Source organism: Ovis canadensis, chromosome 2, assembly GCF_042477335.2.
Source record: "Ovis canadensis isolate MfBH-ARS-UI-01 breed Bighorn chromosome 2, ARS-UI_OviCan_v2, whole genome shotgun sequence".
NCBI classification, from domain to species: domain Eukaryota; kingdom Metazoa; phylum Chordata; class Mammalia; order Artiodactyla; family Bovidae; genus Ovis; species Ovis canadensis.
In genome coordinates this window covers 239,302,844-239,317,195 of record NC_091246.1, presented here as the reverse complement: position 1 = coordinate 239,317,195, position 14,352 = coordinate 239,302,844, and the positions used below count along the sequence as shown (strand labels likewise).

At 38.1% G+C, this 14,352-nt stretch overlaps 1 protein-coding gene across 5 annotated transcripts in view; it reads right to left on the bottom strand.

Moving 5' to 3' along the window:
• DIS3L2 (DIS3 like 3'-5' exoribonuclease 2) overlaps positions 1-14,352 on the bottom strand; it is a 358,321-nt gene that overhangs the window by 176,501 nt on the left and 167,468 nt on the right. For all 5 annotated transcript variants that reach the window (XR_011254705.1, XM_069578628.1, XM_069578629.1 and 2 more), the window contains one exon: positions 11,099-11,272. Coding sequence is in view for 4 of the 5 variants with exons in the window: in XM_069578628.1 (XP_069434729.1) it covers positions 11,099-11,272 (174 nt within the window). In the remaining variant the exon portion in view is untranslated. The remainder of the gene's footprint in view (positions 1-11,098; positions 11,273-14,352) is intronic.

Here is a 14,352-nt window from a genome sequence, read left to right as displayed (position 1 = left end):
AGGAGACTATTGGTTCAAAGCATTTAACAAAATCTCCGTTCATTCATTAGCTGACCATTAAGCTAGCAAAGCAAAAATTTTAGTGACTTCACACAACAAAGAATACAGACTCTACACAATTAGAATTAGTTCAGTGAAGTCACAAAGGGCAATAAAACAGTAACAATAACAAACCTTAGGGAGATAGGGAGGTGATTTTCAGAGTTCACACATTAGTTCAGTTCAGTCACTCAGTCCTGTCCGACTCTTTGTAAACCCATGAACCACAACATGCCAGGCCTCCCTGTCCATCACCAACTCCCAGAGTCTACCCAAACCCATGTCCATTGAGTCAGTGATGCCATCCAACCATCTCATCCTCTGTCGTCCCCTTCTCCTCCTCCCCTCAATCTTTCCCAGCATCAGGGTCTTTTCAAATGAGTCAACTCTTCGCATGAGGTGGCCCAAGTATTGGCGTTTCAGCTTCAACATCAGTCCTTCCAATGAACACCCAGGACTGATATCCTTTAGGATGGACTGGTTGGATCTCCTTGCAATCCAAGGGACTCTCAAGAGTCTTCTCCAACATCACAGTTCAAAGCATCAATTCTTCAGCACTCAGCTTTCTTTATAGTCCAACTCTCACATCCATACATGACCACTGGAAAAACCATAGCCTTGACTAGACGGATCTTTGTTGACAAAGCAACACCTCTGCTTTTTACTATGCTCTCTAGGTTGGTCATAACTTTCCTTCCAAGGAGTAAGCGTCTTTTAATTTCATGGCTGCAATCATCATCTGCAGTGATTTTGGAGCCCCAAAAAATAAAGTCAGCCACTGTTTCCACTGTTTGCCTATCTACTTGCCATGACGTGATGGGACCGGATGTCATGATCCTAGTTTTCTAAATGTTGAGCTTTAAACCAACTTTTTCACTCTCCTCTTTCACTTGCATCAAGCGGCTCATTAGTTCCTCTTCACTTTCTGCCATAAGGGTGGTGTCATCTGCATGTCTGAGGTTATTGATTTCTCTCCCAGCAGTCGTGATTCCAGCTTGTGTTTCTTCCAGCCCAGTGTTTCTCATGATGTACTCTGCATATAAGTAAGCAGGGTGACAATATACAGCCTTGACATACTCCTTTTCCTATTTGGAACCAGTCTGTTGTTCAGGTCCAGTTCTAACTGTTGTTTCCTGGCCTGCATACAGGTTTCTCAAGAGGCAGGTCAGGTGGTCTGGTATTCCCATCTCCTTCAGAATTTTCCACAGTTTGTTGTGATCCACACAGTCAAAGGCTTTGGCATAGTCAATAAAGCAGAAATAGATGTTTTTCTGGAACTTTCTTTCTCATTTGTCAATGATCCAGCGAATGTCGGCAATTTGATCTCTGGTTCCTCTGCCTTTTCTAAAACCAGCTTGAACATCTGGAACGTCACAATTCACGCATTGCTGAAGCCTGACTTGGAGAATTTTGAGCATTACTTTACTAGTGTGTGAGATGAGTGCGACTGTGCAGTAGTTTGAGCATTCTTTGGCATTGCCTTTCTTTGGGATTGGAATGAAAACTGACCTTTTCCAGTCCTGTGGCCACTGCTGAGTTTTCCAAATTTGCTGGCATATTGAGTGCAGCACTTTCATAGCGTCATCTTTTAGGATTTGAAATAGCTGAACTGGAATTCCATCACCTCCACTAGCTTTATTCGTAGTGATGCTTTCTAAGGCCCACTTGACTTCACATTCCAGGATGTCTGGCTCTAGGTGAGTGTGAGTGATCACACCTTCGTGATTATCTGGTTTGTGAAGATCTTTTTTGTACAGTTCTTCTGTGTATTCTTGCCACCTCTTCTTAATATCTTCTGCTTCTGTAAGGTCCAGACCATTTCTGTCCTTTATCGAGCCCATTTTTGCATGAAATGTTCCCCTGGTATCTCTGATTTTCTTGAGGAGCTCTCTAGTCTTTCCCATTCTGTTGTTTTCTTCTATTTCTTTGCATTGATTGCTGAGGAAGGCTTTCTTATCTCTCCTTGCTTTTCTTTGGAACTCTGTGTTCAAATGAGTATATCTTTCTTTTTCTCCTTTGCTTTTCACTTCTCTTCTTTTCACAGCTATTTGTAAGGCTTCCTCAGACAGCCATTTTGCTTTTTTGCATTTCTTTTTCTTGGGGATCGTCTTGATTCCTGTCTCCTGTACAATGTTAGGAACCTCCGTCCACAGTTCATTGGGCACTCTGTCTATCAGATCTAGTCCCTTAAATCTATTTCTCATTTATATCTTTTAAAATGGAAGAGATATAGCTATACCTTTTTGATATAGATACACATGCAAACAATAATCAAAAAGAGCGGAGTACCTAAACGAATAGCAAAACAGATTTCAAGATAAAAACTGTTTCTAGAGACAAAAAGGACAGTTTATAATGATAATAGAATCAATCCACCCAGTGAATGTTATCAGCAAGATACTGTCAAAGAGCTACTATTCCATATCTGTATGAATCGCTATAATTGCAAATACAGATAACAAGTGTTGGTGAAAACTTGGAGCAATTAGGACACTCACAGACTGCTAGTAGGAATGTAAAGCTGTGCAGTCACTTTGGAAAAAAGTTTGAGTTACTCAAAAGGTTAAATACAAAGTGACGACATGAACCAGCAATTCCTCTCCTAGGTATACACTCAGAAGAATTGAAAACATAGGTCCACACAAAAATCTGTACACAAATATTCACAGCAGCATTATTTATAACCATTAAAAACTAGAAACACCACCCCCCAAAACTAGAAACACCCTAAATGTCCATCAACAAATGGGTAAGCAAAATTTGGTGTATCTATACAGTGGAATACTATTCATCCATAAAAAGGGTTGAAATATTGACATATGCTACAGGACGGGTGAACCTTGAAAACATTATGCCAAGTAAAAGAAGCCAGATACAAAGGCCACTTATTACATGAATCTACTTATATGAAATGTCCAGAATAGGGAAATTCATAGAGACAGAATGTAGATTAACGGTTGCTAGGAGTTAGGGTGGAGAGGGAACAGGAACCAACTGCCAGTAAGTCTAGGATTTCTTTTGCAAGGGGTGAAAGTGTTCTGAAATCAGTGGTGATGGTTCATAATTTTAAGAATGTCCAAGAAATTTTCGAATTGTACATTAAAAAGATGAATTTTATGGTATTTGAATATCTCAATATAAAAAATATTTCAGAGACTTTGCCACTCTGACATTTAATTATCCCTAAATCCTACTAGTTTACTCTAAATCCTCAGCCACCCACATAAAAATAAGTTTTTTTAAATCATTACAGTATAACTTCCAAACAAATTTTATGTATTTAGAATGTATAGAAATTAATCATCTTTCCTATGCATTCATATTTGCAAAATGGTACAAAATTATTTCTGAGTGTAAGTTCAAATACTGTCTTCTCTGTCAACAGGCATTTTTCTACCTGTTCAGATAAAATCTACTAATCTTTGGCTATTTATTTTCTTTGAGATTTAGTGCTACTTATCAATAAAAATTTTATGTTAACAAACTACTGAAGTACTTGTAGTTAAGAATACCCACTTGTGGATCTACTTTCAGACCCATTCATCTTTGTTCCTATCTATGAGTTTCATGTATTTTCATAAACAGTGAGTTAGGATTTATATGAAGGGAAGAGCATTGCTGTTTCAAATGACAATGACAGCTTCCTGCAGGCTTCCTGGTAGTTTAGACGGTAAAGGGTCTACCTGCAATGCAGGAGACCCAGGTTCAATCCCCTGGGTCAGGAAGATGCCCTGGAGAAGGAAAAGGCAATCCACTCCGGTATTCTCACCTGGGAAATTCCCTGGACAGAGGAGCCTGGCAGGCTACAGTCCATGGGGTTGCAACAGTAGGAGACAGCTAAGCAGCTAACACAGTTAAACTTTGCTTCCCACCAGGCAAGAGAAGAAGGGGTTCCCTTGGCAATGGAAGAGCTGAGAGTGCTTTAAAGCACAGTTCCTGATTTCCTTCTGTTGCCCACAGTGAAGCACAATCAATATTTATCAGATAAATGTGGCAGATAATCACCAGTGGAATACCACTTTCTTTCAAATCCAAGAAGTTTGCTCTGAATAATTCAGAAAGGACATCCCAAACACAGTCACACAGCATTAGACCTACGTTGAGAGATATTTAGTTTAGCAATTTCATAGTGTATACTAAGGAACACCAGTTTCACGAGATGATCCACACAAAAAAATACTATAAGAAATGTATTAACCCAATGTTTCCCAAAACAGGATGGCCACGGGATCTTTTTTCTCCATAGCACATATTAAAATCCCAAAGAACTTGCAGCCTACCAACACCTTTTAGAAAACCTAACTTGGTCAAATAATCCGTTTTACCAAAGATGAAACTTCAGTTTCATCTGTGCTCACTGTTTCCCCAAATGTAACTGATTTTCCCAAGGTCACCCAGCTAGTCCCTGACTTCCAGTGCTCTTTCTATGCTGCCACACTCCCTCACCAGAGGGACCTTTTCTAAATGGCAATTTAATCAGACTGGACTTCCTGATAAACAGCAAGATCATTAGTCATTTAATGTTAGTTATGTTTGAAAGCTTTCCCACAAGAGGCTTGACCTGAAAGAGGTTAGTATTATATGTCTCTCCTTTCAAGTTGCTATTTCAAGGTTGGTTTTACCTGGAGTGAGAGGAAATTTCTGTCTATCTGGAACAGTTCCATCCTGAAGATATTTCAATATTTCTCACCACAGCACCCTTTCTGTGCTCAGTATTTTTAGCTCATTGTTTTCTATTTTGGCAGCTGAGAAGGTGCAGTTTGTAATTTTACCTCCAGCTTCATATTTCTTCTTAAAAGTGAATACAATGTCCTGTTTATAATAATAAAATCACTAGTTGGCAGAACGACATTAAATGGAAAAAAAAAAGGGAAAGCAATTGGAAAATTTAGAGCAAGCAATTTTAAGTGCCAAGTTTTGCATTTGTAATGGTCCAGTGGAGGTCACTGGGCTTCCTTTTTATTGAGAGAATAGTAAAGAAATAGATATCCACAAGTTCTGCTGTGAAAAACTACAGAAATCACCTCCACTTCAAGGAAGCTCATGGTTTTACTGAAAAGTGACATGATCCAAACTTCTACAATACTACTGAAGTATAAAAATCAGTTTAGCATGGTATTTTCCCCCTCCAATAATTTAGGTTTTCACTTTCTACTTTAATTAAGCTTTTAAGCTTTGGTTTCAGTTTAGCAACAAAGGAAGCAAAACAATATGAATGAAATTGGAAATAATTGGAGCCAGTCTCAAAAATAACCTTGGGGTTTCTTGGGCTTCTGGTGCAACCCCCTTTAAGCAGTTTCCTTGGATATATTCTCCTCCTGATCCCCAAAGGCTTGCAGTATTGGTGTTGCCTTTTTTTTTTTTTAACCTCAAATGCCCTGCTAAGGAGAGCTGCAGGTTAGGCCATGCAAGCACCAATTCTCCAGAGACTGAAGCCCAAGGTCCAGAAAAATGGTACTCCCAATCAGAAGGGCCAGATTCCTCCTAGGAGTTCACACCAGCCTTCCTTCTTGAAAATTGCTAACCAACCATTTTTCTTTTCAAAATAAACACTATTTCTCTCAACTTCAGTTTGCAAAATATTACCCCAATTCCACTGGACTAAAAAACTGGAATTTTACTGACATAATTGGATTATGAGGTTTAAAGATTGATGGAACTTTCCTGTTCCAAATATAATTGTTCAAATACCAAACCTAAACGGGTATGTAGAAGTCCTTACGTAGCTAGAGCCAGGGCAACATCACAGGCTCCATAGCAGGGCGGCCCAGCAGAGGGGGTCAAGAAGCCATCAAAACCATAGGAGTTGTGAGCCCTGTTACAGTAGATCTGGGAGGCTTAAGGGAACACCCCACCCTTTCTGCAGCCACAGCCTGCCACTAAACTGAAGACTACTTAGTCACTCTAGTTCTAGAAATGCCTGCTCATTTCTCAGATCTCAGCTCTAGCACCAATGACATTGGCAATTTGTTCATACGGATATTGTTGGGCTTGCCATTCTCTGCTGTAATTTATCTGAGTATGAATCTGCCTTCTTGCGAACAGTAAAGTCATGAAGAACAAGGGCTGGGCCTTACTTGCCTTTGCATTTCCAGTGACTGCTTTAGTATACTTGGTATATATTATATGTACACATATATTATATATATATAATATATATAAACACAAGAGGCTTCCCTCATAGCTCAGTTGGTAAAGAGTCTGAGTGCAATGCAGGAGACCTGGGTTTGATTCCTGGGTTGGCAAGATACCCTGGAGAAAGAAACGGCAAACCACTCCAGTACTCTTGCCTGGAGAATCCCATGGACAGAGGAGCCTGGTGGGCTACAGTCCATGGAGTCGCAAGAGTCAAACACAGTTTAGCGACTAAACTGCCATAGAGAGAAGAAGAGAGGAAAAGGAAAAAAGTTTGATTTAGGAGTTTACAGAATATGTATTATTTATTCATAGCATGTTTCTTAGGGTATATTAGGATTCATTCCTAGTTCTTTTGACTTTCCTAGAAAAATATTGGCAAAACCTCTTTGAGGGCACTGAACCTCTGAGCAGAAGAAATAACAGTATTATAAATTCTTGTACCAAGTATCTCTCTTCCATTATAATTCCATATTTGACTATTGCTCCAAGACAGAGTTCCACAAGAACAGAAACCATTATCTACTTTTACTCATGTTGAATTTCTACTGCCCGTGGATGGTGTTCAATAAATATTTGTTGATTGATAGAAAAATGAAATAAATTTATTACAAGACCAATCAAAGAGAGGAAAAGGTAATCAGATCTAAACACTTCAGCATACTAAGTACTTCTCTATTTTTTATTGTAAAAAAATAAGAAATTATTTACTGTGGCTACATAAACACATGAACCCTGGCATACTCACAAGATGTGTGGATCAGGTGGTAAATGAGGTGACCTTCAGGTGTTCCAAAACACAAAAGGCAATGATACTGGCACGTTTGCTGGTTATTTTATTTTCAGCCAACTATGAACAGTGGGTAATGACACATGCCCAGTACCATGGATTTATGGTTTTAGCAAAGTTAATCCTTACAAAATAGGTACGTGGCTAAAAAAAGACTATTGCAAAGATCCAGATTGAAGATAATATTAAACTAATAATAGTAATAGCACTAATACCATGAAAATAGCAAAGCTGACATTTTCTTCTGCTCCTAACATGAATTCATCATCAGCCACATTATGATTTCAAAACAATGACTGTCAATCATATGTTCCCTAGCAGATACTTGGAAAAAAAAATACACTTAATCTGTCCCTTCAAGTAAATGTGATCTTTTAACAATGATTTTTAAAAGTTATTGCTTTTTGAAAGCAAAATAAAACAAGAAACTCAAGTTTTTAATATAAAATTCTAAAAATGGATGTTGTGAAATGTTTCATTATTACACAATTTGGGGACCTAAAATGACCTAATCTTATAAGGTACCAAATTGCTCATATCTGTACACTTAAATTTTCTCATGTAATTTTATAACTAGTTTTTAAAGATGCCAACTGCAAAATAATTGAAGATAATGAAACCATTTTTAAAAACTCTAAAAATGTAGCACCTTTCAATTTGCCCACAAGAAAGGACTGACATCATGAAAGGTATAAGTCTATTAGATGGATTTCAAAATGAATCTGAATATGATCAGTGAATAGGATTGAAAAATGAGTATCATGATTTAGTGAGTTCAGCTCATTTCTTCCTAAGATATGATGCATCTTTTTCAGTTATGATAACCATTAAAACCAAAACTAAGTATCAAAATACAAAAAACTTACACTCAGACCTTTGTATTTCCATATTGCAAGTTGCTCAAGCAAAATAAAAAAATAAAATATTCAATCACAGTGCTTTCACCAAAAGATTAATGATAATATGAACATCTTTCTCTACCATTTTAAAGTAAAATAAAATACATTAAAATTTGTTTCATTCTTATTTTTCCACTTTTATGTATGTTAATAACATAATAAATTAGTGAAGTAGTACATACACTTGTAATTTTAGAATACAGGCACAGAAGTTACAGGAAATGCAAGTCCAACAAAGTTTAGAGGTTACCACTTTAGGCCTCACAAGCAGGTGAAAGATTTTAAGCCAAAGGAGTAAAAGCAAAAGAATAAGATTTGAATTTTAGAAAAATAATTCTAGAGGATAATGGACAGGTAAAAACCTCCTGGAAGTTAAAGTGTTTTTTTTAAAAAAAAAAAAAAACCCTGTTACTGACATAAAGAACAAACTTTTGGACTCAGTGGGAGAAGGCAAGGGTGGGATGATATCAGAGAATAGTATTGAAACATGTATATTACCATATGTAAAACAGATGACCACTGCAAGTTCAATGCATGAAGCAGGGCACCCAAAACTGGTGTTCTGGGACAATCCATAGGGATAGGGTGGGAAGGGAGGTGGGAGGGGGGTTCGGGGGTGGGGGGGACACATGTATACCTGTAACAATTCATGTTGATGTATGGCAAAAACCATCACAATACTGTTAAGTAATTATCCTCCAATTAAAATAAATAAATAAATTTAAAAAAGATAGTGATAGGCAAAAATGATATTTACAAAAGTGAAAAAGGAGAATCCCTGTTACTATGCTAACGGCAGAGAGCATTCCACAGGCTCCCTGAATCTTTGGATCCTTTTGCAGGACACATAGGTATATTTTAACAGAAGCCTTCTGCAGAGCAAGACCTCCTAGTCTGTGGTCTAACTCGGAAGGTAACAAGAGGCCAAAGGAAAAGATAATGTGGGGCCATGAGAGGGGAATTAGCAATACTGGCTGCGGGGACTATTGGCATGACTTGTCATTTACCTGCACACTAGGAGTCAGGCTTGGAAAGACTGAGCACCTCTCTCTTCTGATATTTCCATTCATAATTTTAAAAAGTTATAAAGGTTACTTGTTTAAATAACCTGAATAATAGGGCAATTTATAAAATGAAAAGTGAAATACTGCCTCCATACCTCCTACCACTTCTCTGAGTCCATGCACAATAATCACTGTCGGCAGATTGATGTTTCCTTCCAGGACTTTTTTTTAAAAAATATATATATACTTTTATGTATACATGTATATTATACATATACATTTACATAGTTTTTATATAATTTGACTATTAAAAACTAGGCTCATATTCTTACTGTTCTGAAACTTGCTTCTTTCACTTTGCAATATATGATGGCCATTCTTTTAGGAAAGTCCACATGGGTCTAGCTTCTTTTTTACAGTGGCAGAGAATGCTAGCTTATTGATATGACATAGGTTATGTAACCATTCCTTTACTAGTGGACATCAGCAGTGTCACTTTTACAATAAGGTAGCAACAAACATTCATGTACATGTACCCTAATATACTTCCTTGAATAGCATGAATTGAAAGGGTAGGTACATTTAAAATGTCGATAGCTACGGAGGATTAGCTCTACTAACTTACACTTCAAACAAGAAAATTCAGTCATCCATTCTATCTTTTTCTTATTAATTTTTTAATAGATTCCTATATTTAGGAAAAGATCTCAGAAAATAAGTCCCTCCATTTATATATGAGAATAAGAAGGTTCAGAGAGAATAATAAGATTATGGCCTCAGGATCCCAAAATCCTTGACAAGATAACTGACCAGAAGCAGTTCTATGAACAATGGTTACTGCTGAAAGCTGACTTCAAATATAATGTGTGTTCCATCTGAGCCACTAACAAGTAGGAAAGGGAACCATCAACTCCTTTTCCTTGCCTACCCTTGGCAAGAAAAGGAAAAAAAAAAAAAAAGAAGAAGAAGTAAATTCCTAAAAGATACAAAAGCAAGAGGGAGCTGGAAAGGAGGATTCTCAAACTAGGTGGAGTAATGGGCACCACAAGCTTAAGGTATCATAAGTTCAGCTACATGAAGTGAGCAAGTGTGGTGGTGGAAAAGACTCTGACACGGGATGACCTTAGCAAAAAACCTTCCACAGCCTCAGTGGGTTGTATGAAAAGTTTCTTGGTTCTGAATATCTCCATGTGGCATCCAAAATGAATGCCAGCACTGAAACCAAATTCTGAAGAGAAATATCAGAAAAGAACTAACATCCCACAATGAAGAAACATCTTCAAAGAAGATGTTGTTTAAAAAAATACCACAAAAGTACTTTCCAACAAATTCCAGACCTAAAAGTAAAGCTTTAAAGTGAAGCTCCAAGCACAGAAGTCTTGAATCCTTTGCTCTGTGCCTGAAGAGGCCCATATAAAGGAGGGCACTTCTAACAAGATAACACTGTATTTATTGGACCAGACCTATGGGGCTTAGCAATGAGAAAAGAAGGTGGCAAGTGTACCCATTGAAGTTAGAATGGTCTAGAAGAAGAGTCAGCACACATTTTCAATAAAGGGCTAGACAGCAAATATCTTAGGCTTTGCAGGCCATATGGCCTCTGTTGCAACTATTCAACCCTGCTATTGTATTGCAAAAAAACAGCCAAAGACAATATATAATCAAATAAGCATGGCTAAGTTTCAGGACAACTTTATGAATGCTGAAATTTGAATTTTATATAATTTTCATAAAAAATTATTGTTTCAATTTTTTTCAACCATGAAAAAATATAAAAACCATTCTTAGCTCACAAGTGCATGCAAGTGTGCTCAGTCATGTCTGACTCTTTGCAGCTCCATGGGCTGTAGCCCACCAGGCTCCTCTGTCCATGGGATTTCCCAGGCAAGAATACTGGAGTGGGTTGCCATTTCCTTCTCCAGGGGATCTTTCCGACCCGGGGTTGGATCCCACCTCTCTGGTGTCTCCTGCATTGGCAGGTGGATTGTTTACCACTCAGCCACCTAGGAAGCCTTCTTAGCTCAAGGCTGTGAGTAAACAAGCAATAGGCTAGGTTTAGCTCACAAGGCATCACTGGCCAACCTCTGGTACACGAGCACTTGAGTTCAGTTGTACGGAACTTGAGTGTTGGTGGAAAGATGGCAACACCTGAGACCAGCTCCTCAGAAAGTTAAGTCAGAAGACAGAAAGGTAGAAAACGTGTCGTTCTTTAAAGGGTTTCAGATATTTACCTTAAATCTCTTCTCCTGCTGAGTTCCTCTGGTGGAACTGTCCAAGGCAGGCCTTGAGGGAGGCATTCTAAAACTTCTGAAGAGAAATCAGAGAAATCCACACCATATTCTGTAAGTATCCCTTCTGTTTCAGGCTCGATTTCACCAGCCTGCCCAAGACTCTTCGCCAGCTGCCTGTGTACAGGACGGACAGGAAAGACTGTGTTAGTAATGGAACGCGGGCAACCTGTCTCCTCTCTTAAGTTAAGGTTGTCTTTCAGACTCTCCTGTCCCTGCCCCAGCAGGAACACCATCACCAGTGGATGAACAGGGGGCCAAGCTGAAGAGCTTAGGATACTCATGTCTTGTTAACGCTGTGATTACAGTGTACTGTTACCTTTCCTCAGGAATGGTGACCCACGGAGAAGGGCCAGACAACCGTCTGTGTGACTCCTGCAGTTGTTCATCGTGGAGAAGTGAAAGCTTTTGTCAATTGCTTCTCTTGTAAACACCTTAAGAGACAATTCTGATCAACCCAGTTTGCTGTTAAATCACTAGTTTCACACTGACTATACCTTACGTCATGCTCACTAGATCAGATCTGATGTTTTCGTTTATTTCACAATTCTACTAATTTTTGCCTTAATGGTTTAAGACGTTTTGTCTGAACACAAAAGCTATATATATTCACTTTAGAGAAGTTATTAATAGAAAAGATAGAAATACAACAAGAAGAAAACTGAAATTATCTTTAATCCAGTCACCCAGCAAATGACCTTCACATTTTAGTGTCCTGGTCCATTAAAAATAAGACTCTATTGAACAGGACAGTCCTGTCACTATGCATAGGGTTCCATCTTTTAGAGGACTGATCTTACTCTTTATCTGTGGGTCATCTACACAAACACCAAAACTGGTAACTCTCCATTCTTGTAAATACTGGCATGCCACATACAGCCAAGTCTAAAGTTAAGTGGTGAATGCTGATAGTCAATAGGAAATACAACATGAGTCTTAAATCAGCTGCCTTTGTTGAGAGAGTTGAGGAGACCAGAGTTGGCTACCTCCTCCACTGCACAGGTCTATTCATCTACCAGGGTGACCTAGGAATCTAACTTCAGTAATTCCTGCAAGGAGTTTAACTTTGGCGTTAGGGCCTTCTCTGGGACCATTTGACTTCTTTGAAGAAGATTCCATTTCTTTATATAAGGGTAGATGCCTGGCTACTAGAGTTCACAGGTACACAGTGGTATGGGAGGACTGGGGATGTGGTTGCCTTATATGCAGACTTTTAACACATTTTCGGCCTCAATACTGGAACATGGCAGTGGTGGTAGAACGGTTGGCCCCACTTCTCATATGCCAGCCAAGAGAGAGCAGCCCACTGCTGATACATACACCTGCCCACCAGCACAGGCTTGAGGCAGCCTGCGGGCATTTCACATACTATGGTGGCTCAGACCAGTGCCTTCTTCTCAAAGGTAGGTGGTGATTTCCCACAAATCACATCAAAAAGCCAAAGACAGCAAAAATACATGGGAAAAAAATGAAAGAAAGCTATCTGGTAGATTCACAAATATACGAAAATTAAACAACCCATGGGTTAAGGAAGAAATAAATAGAGAATTAGAAAATATTTTGAACTGAATGAAATACAATATATCAATATTTGTGAGATGCAGCTAAAGCAGTGCTTTGAGGAAATTCTACAGCTTTAAATGCTCATATTACAAAACAAGGATTATATAACAACAATGTATTCTGCCTGAGGACAGTCTCTAGATTAAACCTTCTGGCTAATTCTATTCTCTTAAAATGTAAATTATGGGAGTAGGTCTGGTGAGGTCTTTACAACCTCCAGACATTCTTTGGATTTACTGGAGAGTATATAACTTCATTGCTAACACTAACAAGCGGGCACTCTTTCTGCCCCCTTCTGATGCCTATGTCAGAAGCTTTCTCTATCTCCTTTAAACTTTAATAAAACTTTATCACACACACACACACACAAAAAGAAATGTGTCAGTGAACTAAACTTCTATCTTAAAAAACTGAAAAAAGAAAAGCAAATTAGATCCCAGGTAAGCAGAAGGAAGGAAATAATAAAGAAATAAAAATCAATGACTAGAAAATTAATAAACAATAAAGAAAACCAATAAAATCAAAAGCTGATTCTTTGAAAAGAAAATAAAATAGGTAAGTTTCTGGTGAGACTGATCAAGAAAAATAAGGAATAAGTTACCAATGTCAGGAATGAGAGAGGGACCATTATTATAGATCTTTTGAGCATTAAAATAATAATAAGGGAACTATAAATGACTTTAGGCCAATAAATCAAATAACTTGGATGAAATGGATAAATTCCATGAAAGACACACACTGCCTAAGACTAGTCAAGGAGATACCAACACTATATATCCCTTCATCTACTAAAGAAACCAAATTCACAGTTTAAAATGTTTCCACAAAGACAAAATGCAGGCCCAAATGGTTTCACTGGATAATGCTACCAAGTCTTTACAAAAGAATTAATACTCATTTCACACAAACTCTTTCAGAATATAGAATAGGACGGAACACTTCCTAACTAGTTTTATGAAGCCAGAATTACTCTGATACCAAAATGAGGCAAAAGATTCATGAGATCAATATCCCTCATGAAAAACAGACTTAAAATTCTTATGAAATATTACCAAACAGAGTTCAGCAATATATAAAAGGGCCAAATAATTCAAGATCTGTCTGACATTCAAAAATTTAATCTATTTAATTACTCAGCTAGTAAACAATGAAAAAACACAATCATCTCAACAGAATAAAAAAAATTTTTGACAAAATTCAACGTCTATTCATGATCAAAACACTCAGCAAATGAGTAATGAACAGGAACATCCTCAATTTAACAATGAAAGTCTAAATGCTTTCCTCAAGATCAGGAAGAAAACAAGTTCACTCTCTTTGGTTCAGTTGGTACTGTTCACCAATAGTACCAAACATGGTATCAAAAGTCCCAGTGAGAACCATAAAGCAAGAAAATGAAGAAAAGGAATGCAAATTAGAAAGACTTCCACACTGCGAGTAAGTGGGCCAAAGGAGTATAATTCCCATTACAGAAATGAGCAGCCTCCTACTTAAGACTCTGCTTCAGCTCAAGGCTTTGAATGGGAAGACAGTGACACAAAGACAAAGGGGTGCTTAGGATTCATTCATGGTGGCTACAGGGCTGCCAGTGAAAGCAGTGCTGGTAGCAGTGCCCAGTAGCAATGCTGTCTTGC